Source organism: Heptranchias perlo, chromosome 18, assembly GCF_035084215.1.
Source record: "Heptranchias perlo isolate sHepPer1 chromosome 18, sHepPer1.hap1, whole genome shotgun sequence".
NCBI lineage: Eukaryota > Metazoa > Chordata > Chondrichthyes > Hexanchiformes > Hexanchidae > Heptranchias > Heptranchias perlo.
In genome coordinates, this window is record NC_090342.1 from 33,054,169 (window position 1) to 33,068,045 (window position 13,877).

General features: G+C 46.2%; 1 protein-coding gene across 2 annotated transcripts in view; it reads right to left on the minus strand.

Annotated features, from left to right (window-relative positions):
- b4galnt3b (beta-1,4-N-acetyl-galactosaminyl transferase 3b) overlaps positions 1-13,877 on the minus strand; it is a 133,180-nt gene that overhangs the window by 73,884 nt on the left and 45,419 nt on the right. For both annotated transcript variants that reach the window (XM_067999651.1, XM_067999650.1), the window contains exon 2: positions 13,444-13,550. In XM_067999651.1, coding sequence (XP_067855752.1) covers positions 13,444-13,550 — 107 coding nt within the window. The remainder of the gene's footprint in view (positions 1-13,443; positions 13,551-13,877) is intronic.

Consider the following 13,877-nt stretch of genomic DNA (forward strand, 5'->3'; position numbering starts at 1 on the left):
TGCAGCTCAAAAACAAATCATTGCCCGTTAAACAGGCATAGTTCACCAAGCACAAAGTGAAACCAGACAGGCAAAAGAAACTGGTCATCGTCCAGCAGGAAACTGTTTATATTTGGAAATTCTGTAAATAACTGCTAGTAAGATGATTATTCACAAGAAAGCTAGTGGAACTAGGACTGGTAAGAGAAAAGGCAAAAGATAGATCAAGCTACCAGTACTTTATCTATAAACATGCTCGCCACAAGTACAGTGGTGTAACTAATGATTTCAGTTGCATGCCAGGTGACTATAAAATTAAGTACCACCAGTAACACGCCTAGAAGAGTACCCCTAACGTTACCCGGTAAAGAACCAGAACTTATAGAGAAAATGGGCACAATGAAAAAAGTTAGAGACACAATACCATGACTTAGCTCTAGGATAGTGGTCAATAAGGAAAACTCTGATCAAATTTGCATATGTATCAATGCCAAGAGGGAATGCTTCCAACAACTGAAGATATTACACAAACTTGCCAACACACAAGTCTTCCCTGTCTTTGATGCAAAAGTCTGGCAAATAGTTCTTGATGAGGAAAGCAGTAAACAAACTACATTTAATTGATGAACTTTCCTACACATACTATTTAGAATCTCATCAACACTGGAAGTATTACAGCAAAATTCCATGAAGTCCTAGATGGACTCTGATAATCAATGATATTTTAGCATTCAGAGCTGCACAAGATCGTATGACAAAAACATCAGAGCACTATTTCAGAGACATTGGGAGGAAAGCCTGAGGCTCTCAATAAGAACAAAATGCAAATTGCAGTAACACATAATTATTGCTGACAGTCTTAACTAGATTCTAAAAAAGTCTTAACTCGCTTGAAATGCAAAATCCCCAGAGATAAAAAATTGAAAGAACTTGAGTATGTTGAACTCACTCATGAAATGTGCCCCAAGATTAATACAGGTGATGAATCTTTATGTAATTAATGAAAAATGGTACACTTTTCAAATAGAGTGCTAAACTAGATGAGACTTTCAAAGAAACAGTGGCTAATAACAAAATCTCGAACAGCAATATTATAGTATCTTGCCACAAGAAAAGAGGTCATACTGCAAGTATCAGATTGGGATAGTGATCCTCCAAAATGACAAATCTGTGGTTTACAGCCCACACGTAGTCACTGAAGCACAAAAGAATTACACACAAATAGAAATATTGGCTGTTGTGAATGAGTGAAGAAAATTCCATACATGTAGGGTCAAAGTGGAACTGATCACAAACCACTTGAACGTCATGAAAAACCATTATCTGATGTACATTAGCTTTTGTACATGTATAACTCATGTTGCTGCAGAGCCAATTTTATAGCTGGCTTTGAAATATGCCACTGTGTCACAGTTGGTCCTGTACAGTTGTGTACAGGCCTCTAACTAAAAATAGGAGCATGATACATATTAATTGACCTACACGTAAGCCAAGATTCTGAGTGTCCACTTGGATGTCAAGGTCTACGCTCTTTTAAACTCTCAACATTTTGTCATCTTGTATCTGCTTGCAAGAGAAGACAGGCCATAACAGAAGAGGGCTGCACCTTAACCGAGAAGGGCCTAGCAGTTGCAGGCTCAAGAAGCTGTCCTGTTAATCTTTTTAACATCTGCAAATTTGAAGTTAAGTTACTATAACTGATGAGTATAAGGGGAAGCTAGATAAGCACATGAGGGAGAAAGGAGTAGAGGGTATGCTGCTACGTTTAGATGAAGTAGAGCAGGAGGAGGCTCCTGTGGAGCATAAACACCAGCATAGACCAGTCATGCTGAATGGCCTGTTTCTGTGCTATATATTACATAGAATTTACATCTATCCTCAACCGTATTTTTTCTTAAAAATTTATAATCAGACTGTTCCACCATGAACCACAGCATGTACCATGTCTGAAAGCCAGTATGGGCCGGACATTTGCTGATGTTAGCCAAGATGATTCCTTTCAGCTTGTGATGGAAACAGAGTTCTGTCCCTCTTCAAATAATAAAATTTCAGTATTATGTGATGCTATTTTTATAACTTTAGTTACATGTAGGGTAATAATTATGAATGAACTAGCATTTAAACTGCAAACCTATTTACCCACCTGATCACAAAACAAAAGGCCTGTTGGTGCTTGGAGATCTACAGAATGGGCAGGATGTAAAGTTCATTAACTAGGGCTAATTCAACTATGATTCATCAAATCATTAATGGACACGCAAGGCCAGAGTGTGTATTTGCTCAAGATGTTCATTCCATTGTATGTTTCCACGTGATATATTGCTTGGTACTTGGTCAAAAGCCTTGGCCTGGGATATATACATAGGCTTTTTGCTATATCTGCAGGTTTGTTTCGATTGTGTCCTAAGGCATATTTTAGCTCTATGACAAAAGGCAAGGAGATTGCCTAACCCACAAACACCTAAGGAAATCATGCAGTTCATGCAGTGTAAGAAATATACTCAAGATATTTTTAAAATCTTATGGACTGATTGAATCTTTGTTAAAGAGAGAAAGACTTGCATTTACATAGCGTCTTTCACAACCGCAGAACATTCCAAAGTGCTTTACAGCCAATTAAGTACTTATAGAATCATAGAATCATAGAAGTTACAACATGGAAACAGGCCCTTCGGCCCAACATGTCCATGTCGCCCAGTTTATACCACTAAGCTAGTCCCAATTGCCTGCACTTGGCCCATATCCCTCTATACCCATCTTACCCATGTAACTGTCCAAATGCTTTTTAAAAGACAAAATTGTACCCGCCTCTAATAGTGCCTCTGGCAGCTCGTTCCAGACACTCACCACCCTTTGAGTGAAAAAATTGCCCCTCTGGACCCTTTTTTATCTCTCCCCTCTCACCTTAAATCTATGCCCCCTCGTTATAGACTCCCCTACCTTTGGGAAAAGATTTTGACTATCGACCTTATCTATGCCCCTCATTATTTTATAGACTTCTATAAGATCACCCCTTAACCTCCTACTCTCCAGGGAAAAAAGTCCCAGTCTGTCTAACCTCTCCCTGTAAGTCAAACCATCAAGTCCCGGTAGCATCCTAGTAAATCTTTTCTGCACTCTTTCTAGTTTAATAATATCCTTTCTATAATAGGGTGACCAGAACTGTACACAGTACTCCAAGTGTGGCCTCACCAATGCCCTGTACAACTTCAACAAGACATCCCAACTCCTGCATTCAATGTTCTGACCAATGAAACCAAGCATGCCGAATGCCTTCTTCACCACCCTATCCACCTCTGACTCCACTTTCAAGGAGCTATGAATCTGTACTCCTAGATCTCTTTGTTCTATAACTCTCCCCAACGCCCTACCATTAACGGAGTAGGTCCTGGCCCGATTCGATCTACCAAAATGCATCACCTCACATTTATCTAAATTAAACTCCATCTGCCATTCATCGGTCCACTGGCCCAATTGATCAAGATCCCGTTGCAATCCCAGATAACCTTCTTCACTGTCCACAATGCCACCAATCTTGGTGTCATCTGCAAACTTACTAACCATGCCTCCTAAATTCTCATCCAAATCATTAATATAAATAACAAACAACAGCGGACCCAGCACCGATCCCTGAGGCACACCGCTGGACACAGGCATCCAGTTTGAAAAACAACCCTCTACAACCACCCTCTGTCTTCTGTCGTCAAGCCAATTTTGTATCCAATTGGCTACCTCACCTTGGATCCCATGAGATTTAACCTTATGTAACAACCTACCATGCGGTACCTTGTCAAATGCTTTGCTGAAGTCCATGTAGACCACGTCTACTGCACAGCCCTCATCTATCTTCTTGGTTACCCCTTCAAAAAACTCAATCAAATTCGTGAGACATGATTTTCCTCTCACAAAACCATGCTGACTGTTCCTAATTAGTCCCTGCCTCTCCAAATGCCTGTAGATCCTGTCTCTCAGAATACCCTCTAACAACTTACCCACTACAGATGTCAGGCTCACTGGTCTGTAGTTCCCAGGCTTTTCCCTGCCGCCCTTCTTAAACAAAGGCACAACATTTGCTACCCTCCAATCTTCAGGCACCTCACCTGTAGCGGTGGATGATTCAAATATCTCTGCTAGGGGACCCGCAATTTCCTCCCTAACCTCCCATAACGTCCTGGGATACATTTCATCAGGTCCCAGAGATTTATCTACCTTGATGCGCGTTAAGACTTCCAGCACCTCCCTCTCTGTAATATGTACACTCCTCAAGACATCACTATTTATTTCCCCAAGTTCCCTAACATCCATGCCTTTCTCAACCGTAAATACCGATGTGAAATATTCATTCAGGATCTCACCCATTTCTTGTGGTTCCGCACATAGATGACCTTGTTGATCCTTAAGAGGCCCTACTCTCTCCCTAGTTACCCTTTTGCCCTTTATGTATTTGTAGAAGCTCTTTGGATTCACCTTTGCCTGATTTTTTTATGTGTATTCACTGATGTAATATATGAAATGGTGTGGCAGTGCAGTAGTCTTCCACCTATTAGAGAGAACAGAAGTACATCATGCAAACTCTTTCAGTAAAAAGAACTGTTAATCCTGTGGCATGCCACTCCCATTCAGGACATGCAAAAGGTTGCAAGTTTTGGATCAGATGGGATGCAAATTCAATTCACTGAAAATGAAGGAAAAAAATGGGAGAAAGCCTGAATTGTAACTAGTACCTCAGCTCCACAGAACATCGATCACCCTTAGCTAATCTTGGAAATTGATCAGGAACGTGTTATCCTGTTTTGTCTCTGCTGTAGTATCAGCTGGTACCAGAATAGGGAGGGAAGGGAAAACTCAATTGTAATCAGTTTCCACGAGACCACTGATCAATTTCTTTCGGTAATGCCACTCTAAAGCAGCAATACTGTACTCATAATAAGTCCCAGGGTCATCAGTGGCCTGTTTCCCCTTCACCTGCAAATCCTAGCAGAGTTTCCATGCATCCCCTTCCTAATTGTGGGAAGCTAACGTAGCTAGGATTCAGTGCTAGTCCCTCTTCCTTTTATTGATCTCCAGTGAAAGAGGGTAAAGGAGCTGCGCCGATGGCTTAAAAGTTTCCTTCTCAGAGCTATACACACCAGGAAGTCCCAAGTTCAATCCTAAATCTGTGCTTATTTAGCTCTCAGCCAGGGCAGCAATAGGGATACTACATTTGGCCACAGTGCCCTTGGGTTAAGGAAGAAAGGAAGGGAAAAACAGCAAGGATTTCAATTCCTGATAACTACACATATACCCAACTGAAGACACAAGAATGATTACATGCACACGAGGTGAGGATAGAACTGGGCTCGGGTGATGTCAATCTGCCAGCACTAAACATTCTCACGAGAATAATGACCATGTCATCGGGGGTGGCAGGATGTACTGCAGGGTAACAAATACCCCGACAAACTGAATGGTGATTTGACCTGTGTAACTGTACTCTACTGAAGAATTCGATGAGAAAAAAAAAGACAAGAGAATGCTAACTTCCATACAGCAAATGAAAGGGATCAATATTTTATAGAACTATTAGTCCTATAGTTTTATTTTTTCTTTCTATGGGGAGAAGCCTGTGTCCCTTCACTTTGTGGTTCAGCATGCTACCTGAACTGGAAGTCATTTTAGACTCTGACCACCCCACCTCATCCCCAGCATAAAATTAGTGAGCAATATCCCCACTCCAAAGTTGTTGCCTGAAATTGCTGGTTACTGATCTAAAGAGGTAAATTATAACAAAAGCTAAACTGTGATGAATTAAGGTGGAGCTCCCCAATGGCGACAGACACCATCAAATGTCTGCTTTATTTTGTTTAACAGAATGTGTGGTATGGGGTTCAGTCCTTATTCAATGCTGAGTTAAAGGATCTGAGCTGCACTGGCAATGAGATGTTGTTAGTTCCCAGGATAAGGGGAGGGAAGGGAAATTGAACAAAGTAAGAAAAACAGCAATGGTTAATCCTGCTGGTCACTATCCAATGATTCCTGATGGAAAATGCATGTGTAGACACATGTGAGGAAAGGGTCAGGCTCGGCTGAGAGGTCCATTCATTGTCTAAAATCATAGAACCATAGAAAAGATACAGCACAGAAGGGGGCCATTCGGCCCATCGTGTCTGCACCGGCTTGAAAAACAACCAGGTGCCCCTTCTAATCGAACCTTCCAGCACCCGGTCCGTAGCTCTGCAGCTTACAGCACTGTAGGTGCAGGTCCAGGTACTTTTTAAAAGAGTTGAGGGTCCCTGCCTCTACCACCAATTCGGGCAGCGAATTCCATACACCCACCACCCTCTGGGTAAAAATGTTTTTCCTCATGTCCCCTCTAATCCTTCCGCCAATCAGCTTAAATCTAGTTCTTGAACTCTCCGCTAGGGGAAACAGGTACTTCCCTGTCTACTCTATCTAGGCCCCTCATAATTTTGTACACCTCAATCAAGTCTCCCCTCAGCCTCCTCTGCTCCAAGGAAAACAACCCCAGCCTATCCAATCTCTCCTCATAGCTGCAATTTTCAAGCCCTGGCAACATTCTTGTAAATCTTCACCTGCACTCTCTCCAGAGCAATTACATCCTTCCTATAATGTGGTGACAAGAACTGCGCACAATATTCCAGCTGTGGCCTTACCAGCGTTTTATACAGTTCCATCATTATATCCCTGCTTTTGATTTCTACACCTCGGCTAATAATGGAGACCATTCCGTATGCCTTCTTCACAACCTTATCTACCTGTACTGCCACATTCAGGGACCTGTGCACATGCACTCCAAGGTCTCTCACTTCCTCTACCCCTCTCAATATATTCCCGTTTACTGCGTATTCCCTTTTAGTGTTTTCCCTCCCTAAGTGCATTAACTCACACTTCTCCGGGTTGAACTCCATTTGTCACTTTTCCGCCCACTTCTCCAACCATTGATATCTTCCTGGAGTCTACATCTATCATCTTCACGATCAACTACACAGCCAATTTTTGTGTCATCTGCAAATTTGCCAATCATGCCCCCTATATTCAAGTCCAAATCTTTAATATATACTACAAACAGTAAGGGACCCAACACTGAGCCCTGTGGCACACCATTGGAAACGGATTTCCATTCGCAAAGACATCCATCGACTTTTACCCTTTCTTTCCTGTTACTGAGCCAATTTTGGATCCAATTCACTACATTTCCCTGTATCCTATGGGCTTTTACCTTTCTGACCAGTCTGTCATGTGGGACCTTGTCAAATGCCTTACTAAAATCCATGTAGACAACATCCACTGCACTCCCCTCATCAACCCTCCTTGTCACTTCCTCAAAGAATTCAATCAGATTTGTAAGGCACGACCTTCCCTGAACAAATCCATGCTCACTATCCCTGACTGAACCATGCTTTTCCAAGTGACAGTTTATCCTATCTCTCAGTATTGATTCTAATAGTTTGCCCACCACCAAGGTAAGACTGACCGGCCTATAATTGTTCGGCCTTTCCCTCATACCCTTTTTAAACTATGGTACTAAGTTTGCAGTCTTCCAGTCCTCCGGTACCTCCTCTGTATCTGGTGAGGATTGGAAAATGATCCTTAGAGCATCCGCTATTTCCTCCATGGCTTCCTTCAACAACCTAGGAAACAATCCATCCGGCCCTGGTGACTTATCAACTTTCAAGGATTCCAGTCCCTCTAGTACTTCCTCTCTCGTTATGTTTACCTTATCCAATATTTCACACCTCTCCTCTTTAACTACTACATCCAGATCGTCCCTTTCCTTTGTGAATACGGAGACAAAGTATTCATTTAAAACCCGACCCACATCCTCTGCTTCTACACACAAGTTACCCTCATCATCCCTGATAGGTCCCACTTTTTCCTTAGCTATCCTCTTGTTCTTAATTTATTGATAAAACATCTGTTTTTTTTTAATCTTACTAGCTCATGAAAGGTGGCCGCTTGGATGTAATACCATAGGGCTGCTGGCAACTCTATTACCTGCTAATAACTAAAATGAAAGGCCACAGAGGGAACTGTATAGCTACACACCCAGTCGATAATGGTAACCCATAGAGTTACTTCCTTTCACGGAATCAACTTAAAACCCAATAATATACATAATTCCATGAGATCAACAGAAATTTCTAATAGTCTTCCAGACCAGGAAAAGTGAAGATAAATGCTTCATACACTGCTTTTAACATACAGTGCTGCAAGATAAATAAGATTGTGCTGCTCCCTCCAGAGATTACAAGAGAAACCTAATGAGATGGTTTTCACCATCACCTTCGGAGGCAGCAGCACTTACAGTGACAAAGTAAGCATGTTGGAGGCACCCTCGTTCCTGGCTATAAACAGCTGAATGGGAGGGAAGAGTCTGTGATCCAGAAGGCAGATTTCCCCAGGACGAGTAGAAACAGCTATAACCCTTTGCTGACATAGAGGTGGATCTCAATGCTGGCCGGAGACCGATCTAACACCTTTTTCCAGTAAGTTGAAAATGCTTTTCTTTGCAGCGGACATGGCAGCCAGAACTTCCCGAGCACCTGGGCACGGAATGCGCAACATCGTCAGGCTGACCGCGAGGGCGGGTGAAGGAACCTTGCCGTGGCAGCGGAACATCTTCACGAGGAAGGTTCTTCTCGAAGTCTGTGGATTCAAGGCCACGTACATCTTCTGCCTGCAGGACTTCCTGAGGAGCGGATGCTTCAACATGACCTTCAAAGATGTCGAAGGATGCCTGAAGATGGTCCAGGTCTTCAAGGAGAAGGAAGCGCTGTTGTCGCTCCACACTGCACAACTACTCTTCGCGCTCCCGCAGGAGAAGGAAAGGACGCTAACAGTCCACGTGTTCAACCCACAAGTGTCCATGTGCTGACGTTCCTCAAGAGATGCATGGACGGAGCGGATCGGACATCGACATCCAGGACATGCACGGGATCTGGACCAGCAAGAGGAACATCAAGGCGAGGCTGAGGGCGGATGCCGTCGGAAACATCATCCACCTCCCGTCAAGTTTCACGATTGGGACGAGTCATGGGTACGCAGTGTGCCAGGACAGCCCAGAGTGGGTCGATCCTGCGGCAAACCTGGGCATGAGACGGCCTCCTGCAAGGCGGTGATCTGCAGGAAGGAGGGCCACCAGACACTGGACTGTCAAGAGGCCAAGTGCTGCAACCTGTGTGGAGAGGCTGGTCACTTGTACAAGACCTGCCCAAACCGCAGACACAGCAATACGCAGGTAGCAAGAGGCGATGTGATGCAGGAGAACAGAGCAGCAGTCATGGCTGCCCCAAAGGAGGCCAGACCCCTCCACCCCCGCCGTGGACCCCCGCAAAAGAGCCAAAGACCAGGAGGAGGAGGAGGGCAAAGAGCAGGAAGGGAGAGTCAAGGAAAGCAACCAAACCAACACCCAACCCCGAGACTTCCCCGCGAACACAGGGTCAATGGAAAGTGACCCAGGAGCGGAAGGAGGATGGGTGACAAGAAAAAAAGAGGAAGTCCCGTTGAACCAGAGGTATCAACGCTAAAGGTATGATCAGCAGCAAGAGGAGCTTAGAGCCCCAACGGACAACAGCGACCACTCCTCCACTGACGAACAAAGAAAAGGGGGGAAACCCCAGCTTCATCAACGGAATCGGCAAGACGCGACGGTGACCAACGACACAGACAACACGCTCCAAGAACTTGGGAGCAGCAACACCCAGCTCTGGGGCACTGGGAGCAGCCCCAACGCCGGGAGCAGTGACACTGAGAGCAAGGTCCCCCAACTCCGGGAAAAGCACGAAGATCGCAGAGCGACCTACCAGCGAAGACCAAGGAGCCGGACCTGGCCATGGATCTCGCGGACACACCAACCCACGAGACCCCGCCATCAACCCACGAGCACGGACCCTCCCTCAACGGAGGACAGACCTCCTTCCTCAGCCCAGGGACCGTCCAGAAGTTCCTGCATACCATACAAATGCAGAATCTGGACCCAGGGTCCAAAATGGACTGTGACGTAGAATCCAGACAGATGCAATTGTAAGACCTTAATAGTTGTCATTTTATATTTTTAAAATGGCTTTTAAAATTGCATCCATAAACATGCGTAGTATCAAATCGACTACAGGATGTGCTGCGACTCTGGACTACCTGTCCAGGATCAAGAGGGACCTGCTGTTCTTGCAGGAGTGCGGGATCCTGCACCCCAGCAACTATCAGCAGTGGTCACGCATGTGGACCCACGGGCAATCTATTTGTTCAGGCGGCAACGATAATCATTCCTCGGGCCTGGGGATTCTGCTACGAGGAGACCAATTCACCATTACTGAGGTTAAGGAGGTGGTCGAAGGCAGCCTGCTCATAGCAAAAGTGCAAGAACACCCCGCTCTGACTGATCAATGCGTACGCCCCGACCCTCAGGAGCGAGCAGATGGATGTCTTCCAGCATCTCCAGATGCTGCTGGCGACCTCTAGGCCGGTCGCTCTCGCCAGAGACTTCAACTGCATCATCAATGTGGCTGGACGATCCAGCAGGGGCGATGGAACACTGGACATCACGTCCAAATTCTTGACGGAAACGGTGAAAGACGCAAAGCTTTGCAACGTCTTCAGCAACCTGCAGACGGAGATCCGCAGAAACCCCTCTTCGACTCCACGGTGCACTGGTGATCAAGGCCAACATCAAGAGGTGCTTCATCCTCAAAGGTGTTTAGGAGGAGTGAGAGAGATGGAGGGAAGTGTCACAGCTCCAGAAAAGCATGCAGGATCTGCTCCAGCTGCAGTCGATGGGGGTCGATGTCAGGGAGGAACTCAGAGAGGTGAAGGGCCAGCAAGCCTCGCTTTTCGCCACCGAGCTCACAAAGATGATCTCCCGGTCCAGAGTCCGCTCCGTGGAGCAGGGCGAGACGTGCTCGTGCTTCTTCTTCCAGAAGCTGCACAGAGAGATCGCTGATCATCAGCCTGAAAGAGGAAAGCAGCTCAATGACGTCCTCGCTGGCCGACGTACCGAGGATCAGCAAATTCTTTTATGCCGGACTGTATGACGCAAAGCCTACAGACAGCATGGCCTCCCAGTCCTCTATCACAGAGGTCTTAGAGGACAGCGAATGTGAGAGCATGGATCGGTGACTGACTTTGGACGAGCTGACAAAAGCAGTCAGGTCCTTCGAGAAGAGTCGAACTCCCGGAAGCGAAGGCTTGCGATCGAGTTGTATTCGACTCTGTGGGACTGGATAGGCCTAGACCTATTGGAAGTGTACGGGGGTAAGCTTCTGGCAGGCAGCATGTCAGAGTCCATGAGGAAAGGCATCATCACCCTCATCTACAAGCAGAAGGGGGAAGAGGGAAGAAATCAGAAATTGGCGACCCATTTCCTTGCTAAATGTCGACTACAAGATTCTGTCTAAGGCCATCGCCAACAGACTCAAGTCTGCTCTTGAGATGGTGATCCACCCGGATCAGACCTGTTCTGTACCCGGCAGGAAGATTTCAGATAGCCTTGCGTTGCTTAGGGATATGATCATCTACTTGCAGGACAGGGGGGGGTGAACACCTGCCTCATCAGTCTGGACCAGGAGAAGGCCTTCAACAGAATATCCCACACGTATACGATGGAGGTGCTCTCCAAAATGGAGTTTGGGGAGGGAATCCACGTTTGGATCCGACTGCTCTATGTGGACATCCATAGCGCAGTCCTAATCAACGGGTGGGACTCGGAGAGCTTTCCGATCAGATCTGGAATCAAACAGGGCTGTCTTTTTCCCCCTCGGTCTTATTCGTATGTTATATCGAGCCATTTGCCGCGTCCATCAGGAAGGACGCAGGTATCTGGGAGTGGGGGGGGGGGGGTGGTGGGGGGGGGGGGGGGGTGGGGTTGTGACGATCCCAGGCAATGGAGGCTGTCAGGTTGAGGCTTCCCTGTACATGGACACAGTCACTGTCTTCTGCTCCAACCAGCAGTCGGTCCATAGACTGATGGGCATCTGTGTCCTTATTGAGCTGGCCTCAAGGGCCAGAGTGAACCGAAGTAAGAGTGAGGCCATGTTCTTTGGCAGGTGGGAGACCTGACCCTGTGTCCCCTTCACTGTCAGATCAGACTACCTGAAGATGCTGGGGATCCGGATCGGGGAGCCCCAGGCCTGCATCAAAAACTGGGAGAAACGGGTAGTAAAGGCCAAACAGAAGCTTGGTATGTGGGTGGGGTGCTCCCTCTCCATGACCGGCAGGAACCTGGTGATAAAGTGTGAGGTTCTCACGGTTTTGCTCTACGTGGCTAAGGTCTGGCCCATGCTCCGCCATCAGTCACCTGGTCTAACTTCCACTTTGTCTGGAGGTCCAAGGTAGAACACGTCCGCAGGGACACCATGTACCAAGCCCCCAGACCATGGGGTGGGGTGGCGGTGAAAAGCGCGTGCCCAATGCCGCTCTGATCCAGAGTGTGTGGCTGCCTCAAGATGTACGGAGAGCCCCAGTACGCAAACACCAAGTGTCACTACGTGCTGAGTTTCTACCCGTCCACCACATGGAGAAAGCTGGGTCTAGCCACGCTGGCCGAGCAGATGCAAGACATCCCGTCCAGCTGGACCGTCCCCACCACCTGTCCCAAGTGGAGATGTTCCTGAGGAGGGACCCGTTCGACCACAAGGCCGTCAGACAGTGGTCGGTATGGAAGGTTCTGAGAGTCCTGCAGGGAAGGGAGAGAGTAGATCCGATCGGGCAGTTCCCCGACCAGGCGGTCGATGCCATTCGGCAGAACATCTAGTCACCAGAACTGACCAACAGGCACCAGGATGTAGCCTAGATGGTGGTAAGGGCCTTTCCAGTGCGGTCCTTTCAACACGCCACAGAATCTCAGTACCCCCGCGAGCTGCCCTCGAGGCTGCGACGGGCACGAGACGGTCGTCCATCTCCTGATGGACTGCCCCTTTGCGCAGAAGGTGTGCAGTGAGATGTGTTGGTATCTGTCCCGGTTTATCCCCAACAGCTCTAACGCAGGACGCTGCCCTCTACAGGTTGTTCCCCGGGACTCACACCAAGACAAATATCAACTGCTGCTGAAAGACCATTAGCTCTGAAGGAGGTCCAATGGTCTGCCCGAAACCTGTTGGTCTTCTAGCTGAAGCAGCTGTCCACGACCAAGTGTTGCCGACTGGCACACTCCATTGTCCAGGAGTACGAGCTGCGGGATGCGCTGAAGCGAGGTGCGGCCTACGCGAAGGCTCTATGGGGAAAAGGTCACCATGTAAGGCCATCCCACTTTATATTGTACAGAATGTTTTAGAAGATATATACTGTGTTTTGAATTCTAATAATGAGATCATAGTGTGTACGATCTGCATTGTAATGTTTCAAACTATATTGCTTGAAATTGTGTCCTTTTACATTGAACTGTGTGTATCTTTAAATTTTATGAAATAAAGTATATTTTGAAATATATAAAAGGCTGTAATGAAAGTACAGTATTAATTACCAGAGGCTTACCTCATTCATTGCCTCCTCCTTTCTTTGGTTATAGTACTCCAAGTCCCGATCAACACCAAGCACTTTGTTGCGTTGTACGTGTGACTGTTTCTTCCAGTTTCTGAATTCTAAAAAAAGACGTGAGTCAGTAAATTGCAAGTTTGTGAAGAATGGCAAAGTACCAAGAAATTAAAAGGAAACAATATATTGTCAGATTACTTCCTTCCTCACAGAGAGACCACAGGGACGTAGGAATTAGAAATATATGTTGCTGACAAATAAATATAAAATCATTTTTAAAAAAAAGTCAGAGAGAAGAAAAAGCTATGAAGTTCATCAAGTCTCCCATAACCTCTAAATGTATTTTGAATACCACAATGTTTTCCCCTCTAATTATCCTGGTTGGTAGATTATTCTGAACCTTTATCACAGGGTAAAGAAGTTTTTCTGTTATG